The 16,808-nt window shown below is 43.9% G+C and overlaps 1 protein-coding gene across 1 annotated transcript in view; it reads left to right on the top strand.

Moving 5' to 3' along the window:
• The first annotated feature begins 8,113 nt into the window (after positions 1 to 8,113).
• MEX3C (mex-3 RNA binding family member C) overlaps positions 8,114 to 16,808 on the top strand; it is a 44,656-nt gene continuing 35,961 nt past the window's right edge. Inside the window, exon 1 of the mRNA XM_034401563.3 lies at positions 8,114 to 9,581. Coding sequence (XP_034257454.3) covers positions 8,117 to 9,581 — 1,465 coding nt within the window. The 5' untranslated portion in view covers positions 8,114 to 8,116. The remainder of the gene's footprint in view (positions 9,582 to 16,808) is intronic.

Genomic DNA, 16,808 nt, shown 5'->3' with positions numbered 1-16,808 from the left:
CAGTGCCATCCGAGACTAATGAGGGTCACATCCCTGACCCCGGGGGGGGTGTGGAGAGGCAGGGGGGGCAAGCAGCCACATGCGCTCAGTCTTGTCCAGATTGATCGAAAGCCTGTTCCTCTCGAACCACACCCAAAGAGCCTCAATCCATTGGGTCACTATATCAAAAGCTCACACCTATAGAGGGATAGCTATGTGGAGTTGCGCGTCATCAGGGTACCGATGAAGCTGGTACCCAGAACCAGCAGATGACCTGATCCAGTGGGGTCCATGTAGATCAGTGTTTCCCAAACTTGGCTATTTTAAGATGCATGGACTTCAATTCCCAGAATTCCCCAACCAGTATGCCTGGTTGAGGAATTCTGGGAGTTGAAGTCCATACATCTTCAAAGGGTCAAGTTTGGGAAACACTGATGTAGATAGTAAACAGTAGAGCATTGAACCAGTGGTGAAATTCAAATTTTTTTACTACCGGTTCTGTGGGCATGGTTTGGTGGGTGCGGCAGGGAAAGAATACTGCAAAATCCCCATTCCCTCCCCACTCCTGGGGGAAGGATATTGCAAAATCTCCATTCCCACCCCACTCAGGGGCCAGCCAGAGGTGGTATTTGCCGGTTCTCCAAACTACTCAAAATTTCCGCTACCGGTTCTCCAGAACCTGTCAGAACCTGCTGAATTTCACTCCTGCATTAAACCCTGAAGCATCCCACGAGGGGCCACAAACACAATCCACCACCCCTAGTCAACACCAACTCCGATGTTGTTTCCCATTAGAATACAGCAGTAAAAAAAAAAAAAAAAACACCAAGCTTCTTATTCCATAAATCATAGAAAAGGCAGAATTCTTCCCTAATCAGGAAATTTGGAGATGAGGCTGAGAGGTGGAAAGAAAAGAAAAAAACGAGTCAGAAGTAGTTTATGCCACTTGTGAGGCAATTCATTATATGTGCTCATGTGCTGATCACTTCTGATGACATCCAGGTCAATGGGCAGAGCCTCCCGCCAGTTTTACTACCGGTTCTTGCGAACCGGTCTGAACCAGGGACAACCCACCACTGCTATCCAGATAAGAAAGCACGCTTCATGACTTTTCCTGTAAGTGATATAAACTTTAATCTAATGACGAAGCAGACTATTATTTCTCTGAGGTTCATGCTTCAAATCTGTTTTTCCAGCTGATGCAGCTGTTGCAAGTCAGTAGTTTATATGGAAAAGGTAGCAATCCGAGTCTTCCAATCACCTTTTAGCTCCTGATATACTGTACAGTACAGGATGTAAGACATCACTGCCTTTGGGTACCAATGTCATTTCAAAAGGCAATTATCTATCTGCCGAGGTCCTTGAATTATGCATATAAAATGTGAGCCACTAAATGTCCTATTTTCCAGTAAAGTCTTTTCTTTTAAAAAGCACCTTCCCAAAAATGCCAGTAAAGCAAGATATTCTCATACTCAAATCAACCCTAAGACCCAAGTGAAATAAATTCCCTTGTGCTAATAAGTGTTTTATAACGTCATGAAGAATCCAAGACCTCGGTGCCTTCCACCGTGCCCTTAAAACCTTCTTTTTCCAGCAAGCCAGGCTGGCCTAACACTTTTTAAAATGTTTTTAATTCTTTGTTATTGTTTTTAATCATGGGGCCAAATTTATATATATCTTTTTAATTGTATTTTAATGTTTGTAGTTTATGCTTTTACTTGGCTGTTCACCGCCCTGAGTCCTCAGGGAGAAGGGCGGTATACAAATTTAAAAATAAATAAATAAATAAAAATACACAGCAAAAAATCAAGATGCCCGTGTTTGTAGAAGGTAATTAGATTTCTTTTTGCATCTGTATTTCCTCTTCCATAACACATCTTTATGGGGCAGCCCCTTAAAAATGATGGGGAACTTATTTTCCAAGATATTTTGCATGGATAGTTTTTTGTCCTGGATCCTATTATCCATGGCATTCACATATTGGTGTTTGATTTATGCAGCTGTTGGGACACAGCAGTGAGGAATGAAAACAAGCAGCATTTGCAAGACTGGCATGACCCTAAGGAGTATGGAATCCACAAACACTTTCTCCTCAGAGGCAGCCCTGCTGAACCAAGGTAAGACATTAGTCTTACATTTAACTGGCTCCAGTGTCCTTGGTGCAGTACGAGAGGAAAATGGAGGGGGTGGGGTGGGGGGGGAACTAGTGACATCAGGCTAGAAAGTGGAAGTTTGTGAGTTCAAGTCCCACCTTAGCCATGAAAGCCAGCTGGATGACTTTGAACCAGTCACTGTCTGCCGACCCAAATTACCTCAGAAGTTGTTGTTGTGGGGAAAATAGGAGGAAGGTGTTGGATATGTTCACCGCCTTAATTTATTTGTAAAAAATAATGAAGGTGAAATATCAATGAAGAAATGAATGAAATGAAAAGCGGTTGGCTCTACCTAACATTGGACATCATCCTGCTGTCTTCCCGCCCCGTTGGCCATCAGCCACCACTGACAAGATTATTGTCTTATTCCTAAACCCTGTGTAGTTTTTCAAAAATTGTGACCCATTAATTGAACATACGTAAATTTAATTTTATATATATTTGTATTAAGACTTTTAAAAAGGAAGATAAAAATGAACACAAATCAATGCATATTAAGGAAGAAAAAAGAAGGAAATCAAAGAGAAAGATAAAAGTGCAAGAAAAGAAAAATAGAAAAACTGGAAGTAAATGCTGGTTTCTGGCAAAAAATAATTGTCATAAATTGCAGTCATGTGACATGGAAAGTTGGAAACACCTGTAAATATGGCCCAGGTGATAAGCGCCCAATATGTAATCCTCTGGCCATGTTGGGGGGGGGGGTAATAGAACTTTGAACCCAGGTTGTATCTTTTCGGGGTGTCATAACTTCAAATGATTGCTAAGGAAAGAATCAGAAGTTGAAAACTAAAGTATTAAATTTTTGCCCTATTTATTCTTCACTAAGAAGAAAATGCATGATGAATAAAATTGCAGCTGCTACATATACAAGTAGTCCTCAATTTACAACAATTTTGGGTTCAATTTTCATAAGTCAAGGACTACCTTATATGTAGTAACTGCAATTTTCTGTTAGAAATTTTGTCTAGAAATTAAGACAGTTGAGCTTTGACCCATTTTACGACTTTTCTTGCCACAGTTAAGTGAATCACTACAGTTACTAATAGTTGCTAAGTGAATCTGACTTCCCCATTGATTTTGCTCATCATAAGGTCACAAAAGGGGATCACAGGTCATAAATATGAGCCAGTTGCCAAGCATCTGAATTTTGATCATGTCACCACGGGGATGCTGCAACAGTCATTAAGTATGAAAAATGGTGATAAATCACTTTTTTTCAGTCTTGTTATAACTTTGAGCAATCATTAAACGAACGGTTGTAAGTTGAGGACTACGTGCAGCCCAATGTACGGAAGCTGCTTGAAAATATAGCTGCATGCAAGCTGCTGAAGATGTGAATTGTCTGAAAAGCCAAAAACACCTGCAAGTATTTCGGTATTCAGGGTGCATACTGGATAAACAGCTTTAATATGTGCAACACAATGTTTAAAGCCAGACTGGCGTTAAGAGTATGTTGGTGTTTATCCAAGCATTTTTATAAGTATAAAATTACTAAAAAATTGCTACCCTTTGAAACTATATTAGCATTTAATCTTTTTTTTTTTTTTTGCTTTTTGGTCATCCCCCAATGGAATATAATTCTTCTTTTCAAAATCTGGCTATATGCTTGCGTAGCATGAACAAGAAGCGTGACTCAAGACCATATAATTCATATTAGCAGTCTCTTAGGGCACATTAGATATCCCTGAGCAGCTAATTCAGATGTCTTTGACAACGAGAAGAATGTGGGCACTGAGCCTCTTGGTATACATGGAAACTATTATGTGATCATTTAATCACATGCCCAATTTTTGAGGCAAGTTGGCATGCCACCAAGCAGTTTCTGAAAGTTAGTCTATGAAGCCTGGTAAATTGCCAACATCTACTGAGCAATAACCAGTAATCATACTGTGGCAGACCATGCAAAACAAAGGCAAATCGTTGGTGTAAAAAAGTATAGTATATCATAAAAATGTAGCAGTTACCAAAACCCTTCTTAGACTTAAAAGATTAATTTGAACTCCTACCAAGAGTGTTACAAGCTTGGCTTATTCATCGAATTATTTATACGTGAATTGGGAATAGTAAACTATATAAGTTGCCATATATCCAGAAAGCAACTTACTTTTTCAATTTACAGATTTCAACTTTGCGTAATTCGTATCTCCCAGATCCTTACCCATCTCCACTGCCTCCCTGTTTATTGCCAAATATGGAAATATTATTATTTTTTGCCCTGGAAATATTTTAAAATTGGTAATCCAATTATTTGTACTTATTTCAAAAATCGTGGATCACCGTTCAAAGCAGCATACAAAACCCACAACAGTAAACAAGTCCACACAAAAGGTTTATTGAGAGCAAGAAAAAGGGGCTGAATTCACAATGCAGGATTTGTTTCATGAAAAAAAAGAAACCCTCAAAATTCTCCCTTGTTGAAGACCAACCCAAAAAGGGTTTTGTCCCCCTTTTTTAAAAAAACTGATCAGACTAAAGCAAGATTTAAAAACTGAACAACTTTTGCAAGATGGTTAAAGCCAATGGTTAAATGGTTAAAGCCATCAGTTTAATCATTGAAAAGAATAACAGTTGTTACAGGGCCACAAGGAACTAAAAACCTTGGGCAATATTTAAGAGTAGATTTCAGAAAAATATACCCAAGAATGAAACAAGAGTCAATTTAGGCTATCTGCCTAAATTTAAAGCACCTAAACTCTTTAAAATCACTTGCATCTTTTCTTATTAAAAGAAGCAAGACGACCAGATACTATATGTGTCTAGATTTTAACAAAATAAAATTGTCTATAAGATTATTTTATTCCTCAATTCTCTTATTTAGCAGCTCACAACACAGTGAGACACGTACCTTATTTAAAGAGATGCAAAGAAATTATCTCTTGTTTTCAGCTGATACATTAAAAAAAAAGAAAATATGCTGAGGACATAGAAACAGTGCAGAGAAGAGCAACTAAGATGATTTGGAGGCTACATTGTATGATGAAGGCTAAGGAAACAAGGTATGTTTAGCCTAAGAAAAGAGAAGGCTTAGGGGAGACCAGATAGCAGACTTCAATACTTGAAGAGCTGCCACAAGGAAGAGGCATCAATTTAGTTTCAATAGCACTTGAGGGTAGGACAAGAAGCAATGGATGGAAGCTTGTCAAAGGGAGATACAACCTGGAAATATAAGGAGGAATTTCCTGAAAGTGAGTACAATAATCAGTGGAATAGCTTGCCCTTCCTGGAATTGTGGATGCTCCATCAATAGAGGTTTTCAACAAAAGATAGGATAATCATTTGTCCTAGATATTATATGGACTCCTGCCTTGAGCAAGGGTTGAACTAGAACAGTGGTCAGCAACCTGCGGCTCTGGAGCCGCATGTGGCTCTTTCACCCCCCTGCTGCAAGCTCCCTGTTACTCAATCGGCACATGATTTATTGAGCTTTTCAACCCCCAGTAGGCCAACCATGGATAAATCCAAGAAAAGAAAAGTTTCAGAAGAAAACAGAATGTTTAATTCAACTACATATGCTAGTTTTGTGGCCGCTCAAGAAATAGTCAGGCACGGGAAAGGTTTTGTGGCTCCCGATGTTTTCTTTTCTGTGGGAAACGGGTCCAAATGGCTCTTTAAGGTTGCAGACCCCTGGACTAGAAGATTTCCAAGGCCCCTTTCCAATCCTTTTATTCTATCTTCTAACACTGGAGCTAACAATCTGGGAAGAGCTTTATGTTGGAAAGATGCTTGGTTAGTTGCCACTGAGTCTACCTTAGAGAAGAGGAAAGCTCAAGCTCTTTCCTAGATCAAGATGAAAATAGGAGAAGGTTCCACAGACATTACCAACCTAAAGAATGACTGAAATAACTGCTCTCTGATAACTCAATCCCTGTTCAGGCCTGGCCAGTACCGTACTATAACTTGGATGAATTTCATTGCTATATGACTTATACAGACAAACATATACAGGCAGTCCTCGAATTACGACCAAAATTCAGCCCAAAATTTCAGTTGTTAAGTGAGACATTGGTGAAGTGAGTTTTGCCCCATTTAACGACTTTTCTTGCCACAGTGGTTAAGTGAATCACTGCAGTTGATAAGTTAGTAAGCCGGTTGTTAAGTGACAACCCTCTGGAATCAGCTCCCCCCAGAGATAAGGAGAATCCAGGATCTCAGTGCCTTCCGTCGTGCCCTGAAAACCCATTTTTTCAAGCAAGCCGGGCTGGCTTAAGAAGAAAATTTTAAATGTTTTTTAAATGTTTTAAATGTTTTAATGGGTAGTGAGTTTTAATTGGGACAAATTTATATATCTTTTAATTGTTTTTTAATATTTGTCCTGCATGTTTTTTAATTCTGGCTGTACACCGCCCTGAGTCCTCAGGGAGAAGGGCGGTATAGAAATTCAATAATAAATAAATAAATAAATAAATAAATAAATAAATAAATAAATAAATAAATAAATAAATAAATCTGGCTTCCCCATTGACTTTGCTTGTCAGAAGGGATCACATGACCTTGGGGCACAGCAACCGTCATAAATATGAACCAGTTGCCAAGCATCTGAATTTGTTGTTGTTGTTGTTAGTTGCGAAATCGTGTTCGACCCATCGCGACTTCATGGACAACATTCCTCCAGATCTTTCTGTCCTCTACCATCCCCTGGAGTCCATTTGATCACTGGAATGCTGCAAAGATCGTTAACTGTGAAAAACAGTCATAAGTCACATTTCTCAGTCCCGTTGCTACTTTGATCACTAAATGAACCCTTGTTAAGTCGAGGCCTACCTGTACACACAGACACCCACTCACACAACTAGTATTCCAGTAGCTCTGGCAGAAAGCAGAACCAAATGGTTTCTCCCAGTGATGAAATATAAAATTTGTTACTACCGGTTCTGTGGGTGTGGCTTGGTGGGGGGGTTTAATGTGATTGGGTAGGCGTGGCCAACTTCTTTTTTTTTTTACTTTTAAAAGCATTTTTTCTACAAAGGAAGAGGTTGTAGAAAAAATGCTTTTAAAAGCCTCTGACGATCCCAGCTGAGCCGCGCGATCATCAAAGACTTTTTTTTTACTTTTTAAAAGCATTTTTTCAGCTGAAGAGAAAAAATGCTTTTAAAAGTAAAAAAAAAAAAAGCCTCTGATGATCCCCTGGCTCAGTTAAGCATGGGGAGGGGGGACGCAGGGATTTTTCGCTATTGGATCGGGCGATCCGGTCCAAACCGGGAGCATTTCACCCCTGGTTTCTCCCATCACCAACCCAGCTGGCGTAGGCCTGGAAACCACCATTCCCAGTTGGCGGATGGGTTGAAAACATGGGGATCAGGAAAACATGTCCAGAGTGCCTCTTGAAGGGTGGGGGGGTTCTCCCAGAAGCCCCCCCCCCCCAAAAGCTCAATTTAGGGAAGAACAAGCTTTTTTTTTGTCTTTTTCAACCCTTTGAACACACCTTCCCCATACTCTTCAACAACTCCATTCATTCCCACAACCCACTAAATCTGATTCACGCTAACCATTGCTTGGGGGGGGGGGGGCAGAGAAGCCTGACTAGGTCGATCAGAAAGGTGTTCGGCGGTTCGAATCCCTAGTACAGGTCTCCTGCGTGAGCAGAGGGGAGGGGGGCTGGACTAGATGACCTCCAAGGCCCCTTCCAACTCTTGTTACTGTTTAAAGGGGGTTTATATAGCACGGTGCAAACCCTGCCAGCCAGCTCAGAGTTCAAGAGTTCCCTTTGCCTTGCAGGGCTGCAAAAGAGGCCGACCAGGTCCCGTCTGAAGACCGACCCCCCTCCTTTTTTTTTTTTCCCGGACCCCAACAGGGCCGGGTTCACGCCCGGTTTTCCCGCCTTTGTGGCGCCGCTTTTTTTTTTTTTCTTCCCCTTTCTCTTCTTCCCGGTTTTTTCCCTTGGCGCCCCGTCACAATACCCGCCGGGCCAACCCAACAATCCCGTCCCGCCGCCGCCCTCCCCGCAGCCGAGATTGGGCAGAGCCAGCAGGGTGCGCCGCGTGTGGATGCTGCCCGCGGGGACCGGACCGGAGGCGGAGAAGGAGCCAGAGAAGCCGCCGCCGTCACCACCACCACCCTCCGCACTCGCCGCTGGCCCAGCGCCCGCCCGTCAATCCCAGGCGCCGCCGCCGCCGCTTCCCGCCGAGCCCCGGCCCCTGCTGCCCCCGCGCGGCCGCCACCCAATCGCCCGGCTGGGGGAGCGGCGCGGGGCGGGGCTGGAGTTGTCCGGGCCGTCACCACCACCACCGCCGCCGCTGCTGCTGCCTGCGGCCGCCGCTTCAGCTGGAGCCGGCGGGGAGAAGCAGCAGCAGCCGCCGCCATGGAACAAAAGAAGCGCTGAGGCGAGCTCGGGCCGTGGCGGCGGCAGCACCAACAGCAGCGCCCTCAGCGTCGCCAGCGGCGGCGGCGGCGGCAGCAACGCCCAGGCCGCCCCCCAAGAGACAGCAGCGGCGGCGGAGGAGGAGGAAGAGGAGGAAGCAGCAGCGGCCGGAGAGCCCGCCGCCGCCGCCGCCGCCGCCACCACAGCATGTCTCCCGGGCCCGCGTAGCCGGAGCGCCTCGCCGTCCCCTTCTCCTCCTTCTTCTCCGCCTCCTTGGCCGGCCATGCCGAGCGGCAGCGCCTCGCCGTCGCCTCCCGAAGAGCCTCCCGACCTGCCGCTGCCGACTGCCCCGCCCAGGCCGCCGCCGGGCCTGCTGCTCCAGTACCACGCTCAGCCGCCTTCGCCGCCGCCGCCGCCGGCTTCCCCTCAGCCGCCGCTGCTGCCGGACACGGGGCTGCTGAGGGAGCGCCTGGCTGGCTTGGGCCTGAGGGAGCGCGGGCAGCCGGAGGAAGAAGACGACGACGACGAGGAGGAGGAGGAGGAAGAAGAAGAAGAGGAGGAGGAGGAGGCGGCGCCTGAGGAAGGAGAAGAAAGAGGCGGCGGCGGCGGCGACTTGGAGCTGGACTTGGAGGAGCCGCCGGAGGACGAGGAAGACGAGGCCGCCGAGGAAGAGGAGGAGGAGGAAGAAGAAGACGACGACGACGACGAGGGATTCTTGGAGCCCCGCGGTGGCGGCGTCTGCGGCCCGGCCTCGCTGCTGTTGCTGCCCCCGCCGGCCTCCTCGCCGCCGCTTCTGCCCCCGGGGCTGGGCTCGGTATTACTACCGCCGGCGGTCTCTGCTCTGCCGCTCGCCGCCGGCTCGGCCTTTGAGGTGGCCGAAGCCGGGGCGCTGGGCGGGGCGCTCTACGGGCCCGGCGACGATGTCCACGCCGGGGTGATGGCGGCGATGCTCTCGCAATCCTACGGGCCGCCCGGATCGGCGGCGGCGGCGGCAGCAGCAGCGGCGGCGGCGGCGGTGGTAGCCGGGATGCCCCCCGGGTCGGTTTTGAACGGAGAGCAAGCGGCGCTGCTGCGAAGGAAGAGCGTCAACACGACCGAGTGTGTCCCGGTGCCCAGCTCCGAGCATGTGGCCGAGATCGTGGGCCGGCAGGGTGAGTTGTGGCAAGCGTGGGGCCTCGAGGTCTCGAGGCTGGGAAGAGGGGATTCCTCCCTCGGCGGGTGGGAATCCTGCATGTCGGAGTGGGGACCATGTTACAGTGATTTCTCCCAGATTGGGGACTCCAACTCCCATCGACCCCAGCTGGGGAGGAAGATGGGAGTCCGATCCCAAAGCACTGGAAGGGCACTGGATGATTTTTTAGAGGTGGTGGGGTGATAAAAGATGAGCAAGTGGAGGAGAAAGCATGGCAGGACAGCTTCCCCCCAAAAAAGCTGGAAAAATTGGAATTCCTTCCCCTTACACGTGTTCACTTTGGGAGTTGTGAAGATTTGCTTTGAGTATCTTTTAGCTCTGAAAAGTTTGGGGGAAAGGGTTGGGTCTGAACGGGTGGAAATTAGGGGGCCCTTAAATGAAGAGGCGATTTGGAATAAAATAAATGCTGTGCCCCTCCTTGGGGTGTGGATAAATTGGTGTTCAAAACTTAACTTCTGGATTGCAGCATTGCATGCTGAGTAAGAGGAAGTTTGGCCTGGATCGGGACTGTTAGGTTGGGAATGTGGCTGGGAGAAAGAAGTAGGGAAATGGCCTGCCTCCAGATCGGATCAATCTAAATTTGACAAAAGGATTTTTAACAGAAGAACATGTCTAGATGGGAGGAGTGGAGAGAAATATGATGAAATTGTAAAGGAAGCTTGGTTTTCAAGGGATGAGAAATGGCCTTGGAGGTAGAACAGCTAAGAGCAGTGACACCTTGAAAAATGGGTGTGGTTTGTAAGGAAAGAACTGGGAAACAAACCTTTTATATCCAGGAGGCTTCCACCATGTTGAGCAACATTTGTTGATTGTATTTTCAGAGCAATGGTTATAGAGTGCTAGGGAAACTTGAAATTTCATTACCAAATAACTATTCAGTTACGTGGTCCCATGTTTTGGGGAGGAACAGCCAGACAGAATATTCACAATCCATCCCAATACATCATGACACAAAAGCACAGAAAATAAATAAATATTTGGTATGGGATATATATATATACCAACGAACATGGTATATCCATGTTCTTTGAATGGATAGAAATGAATGGTATGGGATAAGGAAAGGATATATAAAGTTTACACCAGCACAATTCATTGTATATGGAGTTGTCATGTAGTGACCACAATTGAGACTGTCAACTGGCAATTGAGTCATTAAGCGATGTGGTCGCTAAATGAAACCATGGCTACTATGCTTGTGATCTGACTTCAGTTTCTTTAGCTTAGAGACCTGTGAAGACTGTAAATGTGAAGTTTGAACTGAATTGAATTGAACCTTATTTGGCCAAGTGTGATTAAATACACAGAGAATTTGTCTCTGGTACAAAAGCACTTGGTGTACATACAAAGCAATAGAATAATCATAATCATAATACAGCAAAAGGGGAGGCGGTAAGGAAGATAATAAGGATAAATAATAATACTAGTTTGGTCGTAAAGTTACTTTTTCATTACTGTTGTTAACTGAACAGTCATTGTATAAGTCAGTTGTTAAGAGAGGACGGCCTGTAATAAATTATTAAATTATAATTAATTATTAAATTATAAGTAAATTATTTTCTATGCACAATAGTCTTAGGTCTTAAAAAATAGTTTTAAGAAATCTGTATTTTGATTCAGAAGCACCAACTCAATAAAGAGAATCTGGATTGAGAGATTTTTGCGAACTTGCCTTTTTAATAGAGAAGGTGACTGACCTATAACTTGGGTTTCCTTATTCTGCACAGTGTTCTGACTCACTAATTGTGGTTGGATGTTTTCCTTTTTTTTTTCTCAATTGGGAATATTTTCTATCTAGCCTGGATTGTTTCTAAGCAGAATTAGGCTCCTTGTTTGCAAATGAACTATTAGCCTTTCAGCTAACACTGAACACAATCATGGCTGGCTCTTCTGTTTAAAATGAGGAATCATCAGTTCAGAAGAATTCTTGCTAGGCAAACAACCACTAAATGAGGCAATCACTAGAGGAAATGGGAAAGGGAAGAGGGAATTTAATTTTCATGGGACTTATCCTTGAATTTTCTTGATGGAAAGCAAGCCTGCAGATTGGGCCAGATGATAGTTGAGCAGAGCAAACGCCACAAAATGAAAGTGGTTTATAAGATGCTTCATGGAGCATGAAGTTTCACCAAAAGTGGCTGTCTAGCTCCTGGGTGGGGATCTGGGAATTAATTCAGACCCCATCCAAATTTTTAGCCCCTGTTCTTGACCAGTGGTGGATTTCCAATATTCTTACCACTGGTTCGCCACGCACATGCTTGCTTCGCGTGCGTGCCTCCCACGCATGCGCTTTGCTTGCTCGTGCACCTTCTGTGCATGCGCCTGGCCTCAAAAATGTGCCTAAATAGGATGGCATAGAGCCGGGGCGGGTGGACGATTTCTGCTACCGGTTCACCCGAAACCGGTACGAACCAGCTGAATACCACCTCTGTTCTTGACATATATGTTACGTACTTGTCCATTAGCAGTAAAAGTAATTTATTCTGATGCAGTCCATCAAAGACCATTTAGACAGCCAATTTGGTACAGAGATTAAGGCACCAGACTAGAAACCAGGAGACTATGAATTCTAGTCCCACCTTAGACATGAAACCTTGGGCTAGTTTCTTTCGACCCTAAGAGCAAGGGCAAATGACTTCCCAAAATTGTTTGCCAAGAAAACTGAAGGGTCTATTATTGTGTAGGTAACTGCCAAGGACCACACTGACTCAAACCTACACACACACACAGTATATATAAAGCAGAATGCTCAAAAACTAAAAATAAAAGAATAGACTTAATATAAAGTATCTTCTCAATTAACTTTTCCACTTTCATTATATTTATTTATTCAACTTCTGTAGCCACCCATCTCAATCCAATTGACAAATTTAGTTGAGACAACATAGGAGAAGAAAAATTCTAAACACACCTGCGCTACTTTTATGCTTTATATATGTAGTTTTTGAAATTACAGGAGCTGATCACATCCAGCAGTGGTGGGAAATGAAAACCTATATCTAGCTGCTGTTGTGATGGCCTTGTCCTGTCTAATATTTCTGAAAGCACCTAAAATGATCCAGAGACTGTGGCCTGTAAGAACCCTCTGCCCTTATACAGTAGGGAAAAAAAGAAATGAAAACAGGAAGTAGGAGATTTGTCATATACTGGTAACATGGAAACTGAGTGGTTATATTAAGCAGTGGCTGAAAATTATAAGGACCAAATTACAGAATAAAAGCAAAATGCCAAAAGAATTTCAAAGGAGAAATAATAATGAGGCCAGGGTAGAAGACAAGGAACCTGAACAAAATTTGTTCTAAAATGAGGAAACTAGCTTTTTTATTTATTTTTTAATGTTTGCCCATTTTTAGTATCAAGTTTTATTGTGAGAACTGGGTGGCTAAAGACACAAACTGGTCACTTTAACTATAGTTACATCTCATATAGAAACTTCCCGATCTGTTGGTTTCAGAGGAAGGACTCCACAATTTTTATAGTAAATAAAATATCCACAAATATCCAAGATATATCCACTTTGGGATATATCTTTTTATGGATTAATGAAAGATACTTTAAAAAGGACTTAGTCTAGCCTACATTACATAATACATATTCTGCTACAGACACAAATACAGAATACCAGGCCAGAGTTCACATCAAAGTGGAATTACAATATTTGGCAGAAGCAACTTCATTCACTTGGTTAAATGGGTGGAGCCTGTCTGTATCCAGTCACAGCATTTCTAGCAAAAAGGATTTCCAGGAAATAGGATTGGAAACATTAGAGAAGATGGGTAGACCAATAGTTAGTTAGTTTAGATAGTTTATTGAATTTATATACCGCCCTACTCCCGAAGGACTCAGGGCGGTGAACAGCCAAAAGACAAAATACATGTAATACAAATGTTAAAAAACCATTAAAATACGATTAAATAATTTGGCCCAGAAAACAAAATTTAAAAACCCCAATTTTTATACGACAAATTTAAAATTTAAAAAATTTAAAAAACAGTTTAAAAAAGAGGTTAGGCCAGACCAGCCTGCTGGAATAGGAATGTTTTGAGGGCACGGCGGAAAGTGCGCAGATCAGTGATCCTCCGTATCTCTAGGGGGAGCTCGTTCTAGATGGCAGGTGCTCCCACAGAGAAGGCTCTCCCCCTGGGGGCCGCCAGTCGACACTGTTTCACCAACAGCACCCTAAGAAGCCCCTCTCTGTGGGAGCGTACTGGTCGGTGAAAGGCTACTGGTGGCAGAAGGCAGTCTCGTAGATACCCCGGTCCTAGGCCATGGAGCGCTCTAAAGGTGGTAACCAAAACCTGAAGCGCACCCGGAAGACCACCGGGAGCCAGTGCAGCTCGCGCAGGAGGGGGGTCACATGGGAGCGCCACATCGCACCCATAACCACCCGCGCGGCCGCATTCTGGACCAGCTGGAGCCTCCAGTTGCTCCTCAAGGGGAGCCCCATGTAGAGAGCATTGCAGTAGTCCAGGCGGGAAGTGACGAGGGCATGAGTGACCGTATTTAACGAATCCCGATCCAGAAAGGGACGCAACTGGCGAATCAGGCAAACCTGATAAAATGCCCTCCCGGCCACAGCCGTCAGATGCCCTTCTAAAGACAGCTGTGAGTCCAGGAGGACACCCAAGTTGCAAGCCCTCTCCGTGGGGGCCAACGACTCACCCCCAATAGTCAGTGATGGCACCAACTGACTATATCGGGATGTCGGAAACCACAGCCACTCGGTCTTGGATGGGTTGAGCCCGAGTCTGTTTCTCCCCATCCAGATCCGTACAGTCTCCAGGCACCGGGACATCACTTCAAGGGCAGCATTGGGGTGGTCCGGGGTGGAGATGTACAGCTGGGTGTCATCAGCGTACTGGTGGTACTTCACCCCAAAACCACGGATGATCTCACCCAGCGGCTTCACATAAATGTTGAACAGAAGGGGCGAGAGGACCGACCCTTGTGGCACCCCACATACAAGGGGCCTCGGGGTCGACCTCTGCCTCCCTGCCAACACAGACTGCGACCGGTCGGAGAGAAAGGAGGAGAACCACCGCAACACGGTGCCCCCCACCCCTAACTCTTCCAGCCGGTGCAGCATGATACCATGGTCGATGGTATCAAAAGCCGCTGAGAGATCTAATAGGACCAGGACAGAGGAACAACCCCTGTCCCGAGCCCTCCAGAGATCATCAACCAATGCGACCAGTGCCGTTTTCGTGCTGTACCCAGGCCTGAAGCCAGACTGGAATGGATCCAGATAAGCCGATTCATCCAGGTACTGAGGGAGCTGTCGTGCTACCACACTGAATTGACTTTATATAAAAATTATTCATATTAGTGTGGGCTGAGAGGAGCGTTCAAAAATCTAGAGACCACTCACACCTTGGAAATTAAAGTGCCAGTGAAATCATAAAAAGAAATCTCAGTGGAGAAAGTGTAGGCCTTTTTTCCATTACTCCAAAGGTACCTTTATTATTATTATTATTATTATTTGATTTATATGCCGCCCTTCTCCGGAGACTCAGGGCGGCTTACAATGCGTTAAGCAATAGCCTTCATACTTTTGTATATTTATACAAAGTCAGCTTATTGCCCCCACAAACTGGGTCCTCAATTTACCTACCTTAGAAAGGATGGAAGGCTGAGTCAACCTTGAGTCTGGCGAGATTCCATCTTACTTTAATTGCAGACAGCTGGTGTTAAATTACAGAGCTCTATCTGCTGAGCTATCCAGGCTCAAAAGGCCTTGTATCTTTAAAGATACAAGGCCTTTTAAAAACTTCTTCCTGTTATTAATAATAGTAATAGTGTGAAAGATCATTTTGTCTATAGCACTAATCTAGTTCTAAAAAAAAGTCAGTACAGGAAAGCAAAGGTCCCTGTTTCTAAAGTTCACAGTTAATTTGAAGTAAGTGTTTCATGAAAAAACTAACGTTGCTACACTTGACATGCTCTTGAACCTCGTTGTTGGACACAGTTGAGGCATCTGAACTGGTTTTTGTAGCAATTCCAGTGAAAATATATCTTGCCTATGCACAAGAGCCTCTGAGTTGTGGATTTGAGAGGATAATTTATAGTCCAAATGGAGGCAAAATTCCTGACAGCTTTTCTTCGAGCCCATAATGAGTTCTTCTTAAAACAGAAGAAATAGGTATGGCTCTTAATTTTTAGTTTCTCACAGGAGGATCCTGTGAACAATTAGTTCATACCAGTCATATTTTGTTTATATCATTACATTTTACCAAATTTTCTGTTCACTTTTTTGGGGTAATGATGGTAAACTTACAATTCTACACAGGGCATTTCAGGGTTCGTTTTTAGCTATAATCCAATAGACCATGGGGTTATATCTATTATAATTATCTAATTCTTATTTCCTTGTTATAGATATAATTAGAAAAAATTAGGGAATTCTGTGCGAAGTTAAGAAGTGTTCGAATGTAAATATATAAAAATTATGCTCATTTAAGGGAGCCTGGCATTACAAGAAAATTTGAATAAATACAATAATGGAGGAGAATTTGCAAAGAGAATTACTTTTTCATTGCCAATATCTGCTTTAAACAACATAAATGATGATTCTGCATCTGGATATCACCAGATGGACAACATTAGCTAAATAATAGGAAACAGAAGACGGAGAAATGCAGTTCAGTCCGAATACAACATTTTCAGATGGTGAAAAAAACCATGAATTATTGGGGTCGTATATGGATTTAGAAAATAAAGCAAGAAATACATGACAGCAAGTTTTAACTGAAAACTGTATATCAAAATATGAAAAAGAGATTTGGTCTTGTGCAAAATAGAATTTGATCCATGGAAAAGTGGAAGTCAAATTTTTTTGTTTAATCCTAAAATTTCAAAGGAAGGAGAAATCTAAATAGTTTTCAGAACTGGCTGTATACTAGTTAGAAAAGATGGAGGGTAAATCTTGAGCAATAAGGATACAGGCAATTATCATTATTCACGGTAATTACATTCTGTGAAAATGCTGCAAATTCCAAATTAGTTGGGCAATTCCAGTGTTTTGCTTCTCTGTATGTCCACAAATAAGTGTGACAGCCCCAGGGATATTGATTTTTTGGGATTACAAAAACATTTTTGTGAATTTGCAGATTGTAAGGGTTGCCTGTATGTGATGCAAATGAGAGTTGTATAAGGACAAAGAGTGAGGTGACAAGAATGTGAACACATG

The sequence above is a fragment of the Pantherophis guttatus genome, chromosome 2 (genome assembly GCF_059756535.1).
Source record: "Pantherophis guttatus breed Tessera chromosome 2, ASM5975653v1, whole genome shotgun sequence".
NCBI lineage: Eukaryota > Metazoa > Chordata > Lepidosauria > Squamata > Colubridae > Pantherophis > Pantherophis guttatus.
Note: the sequence above shows the minus strand (reverse complement) of the source record. Positions and strands in the feature narration are given on the sequence as shown.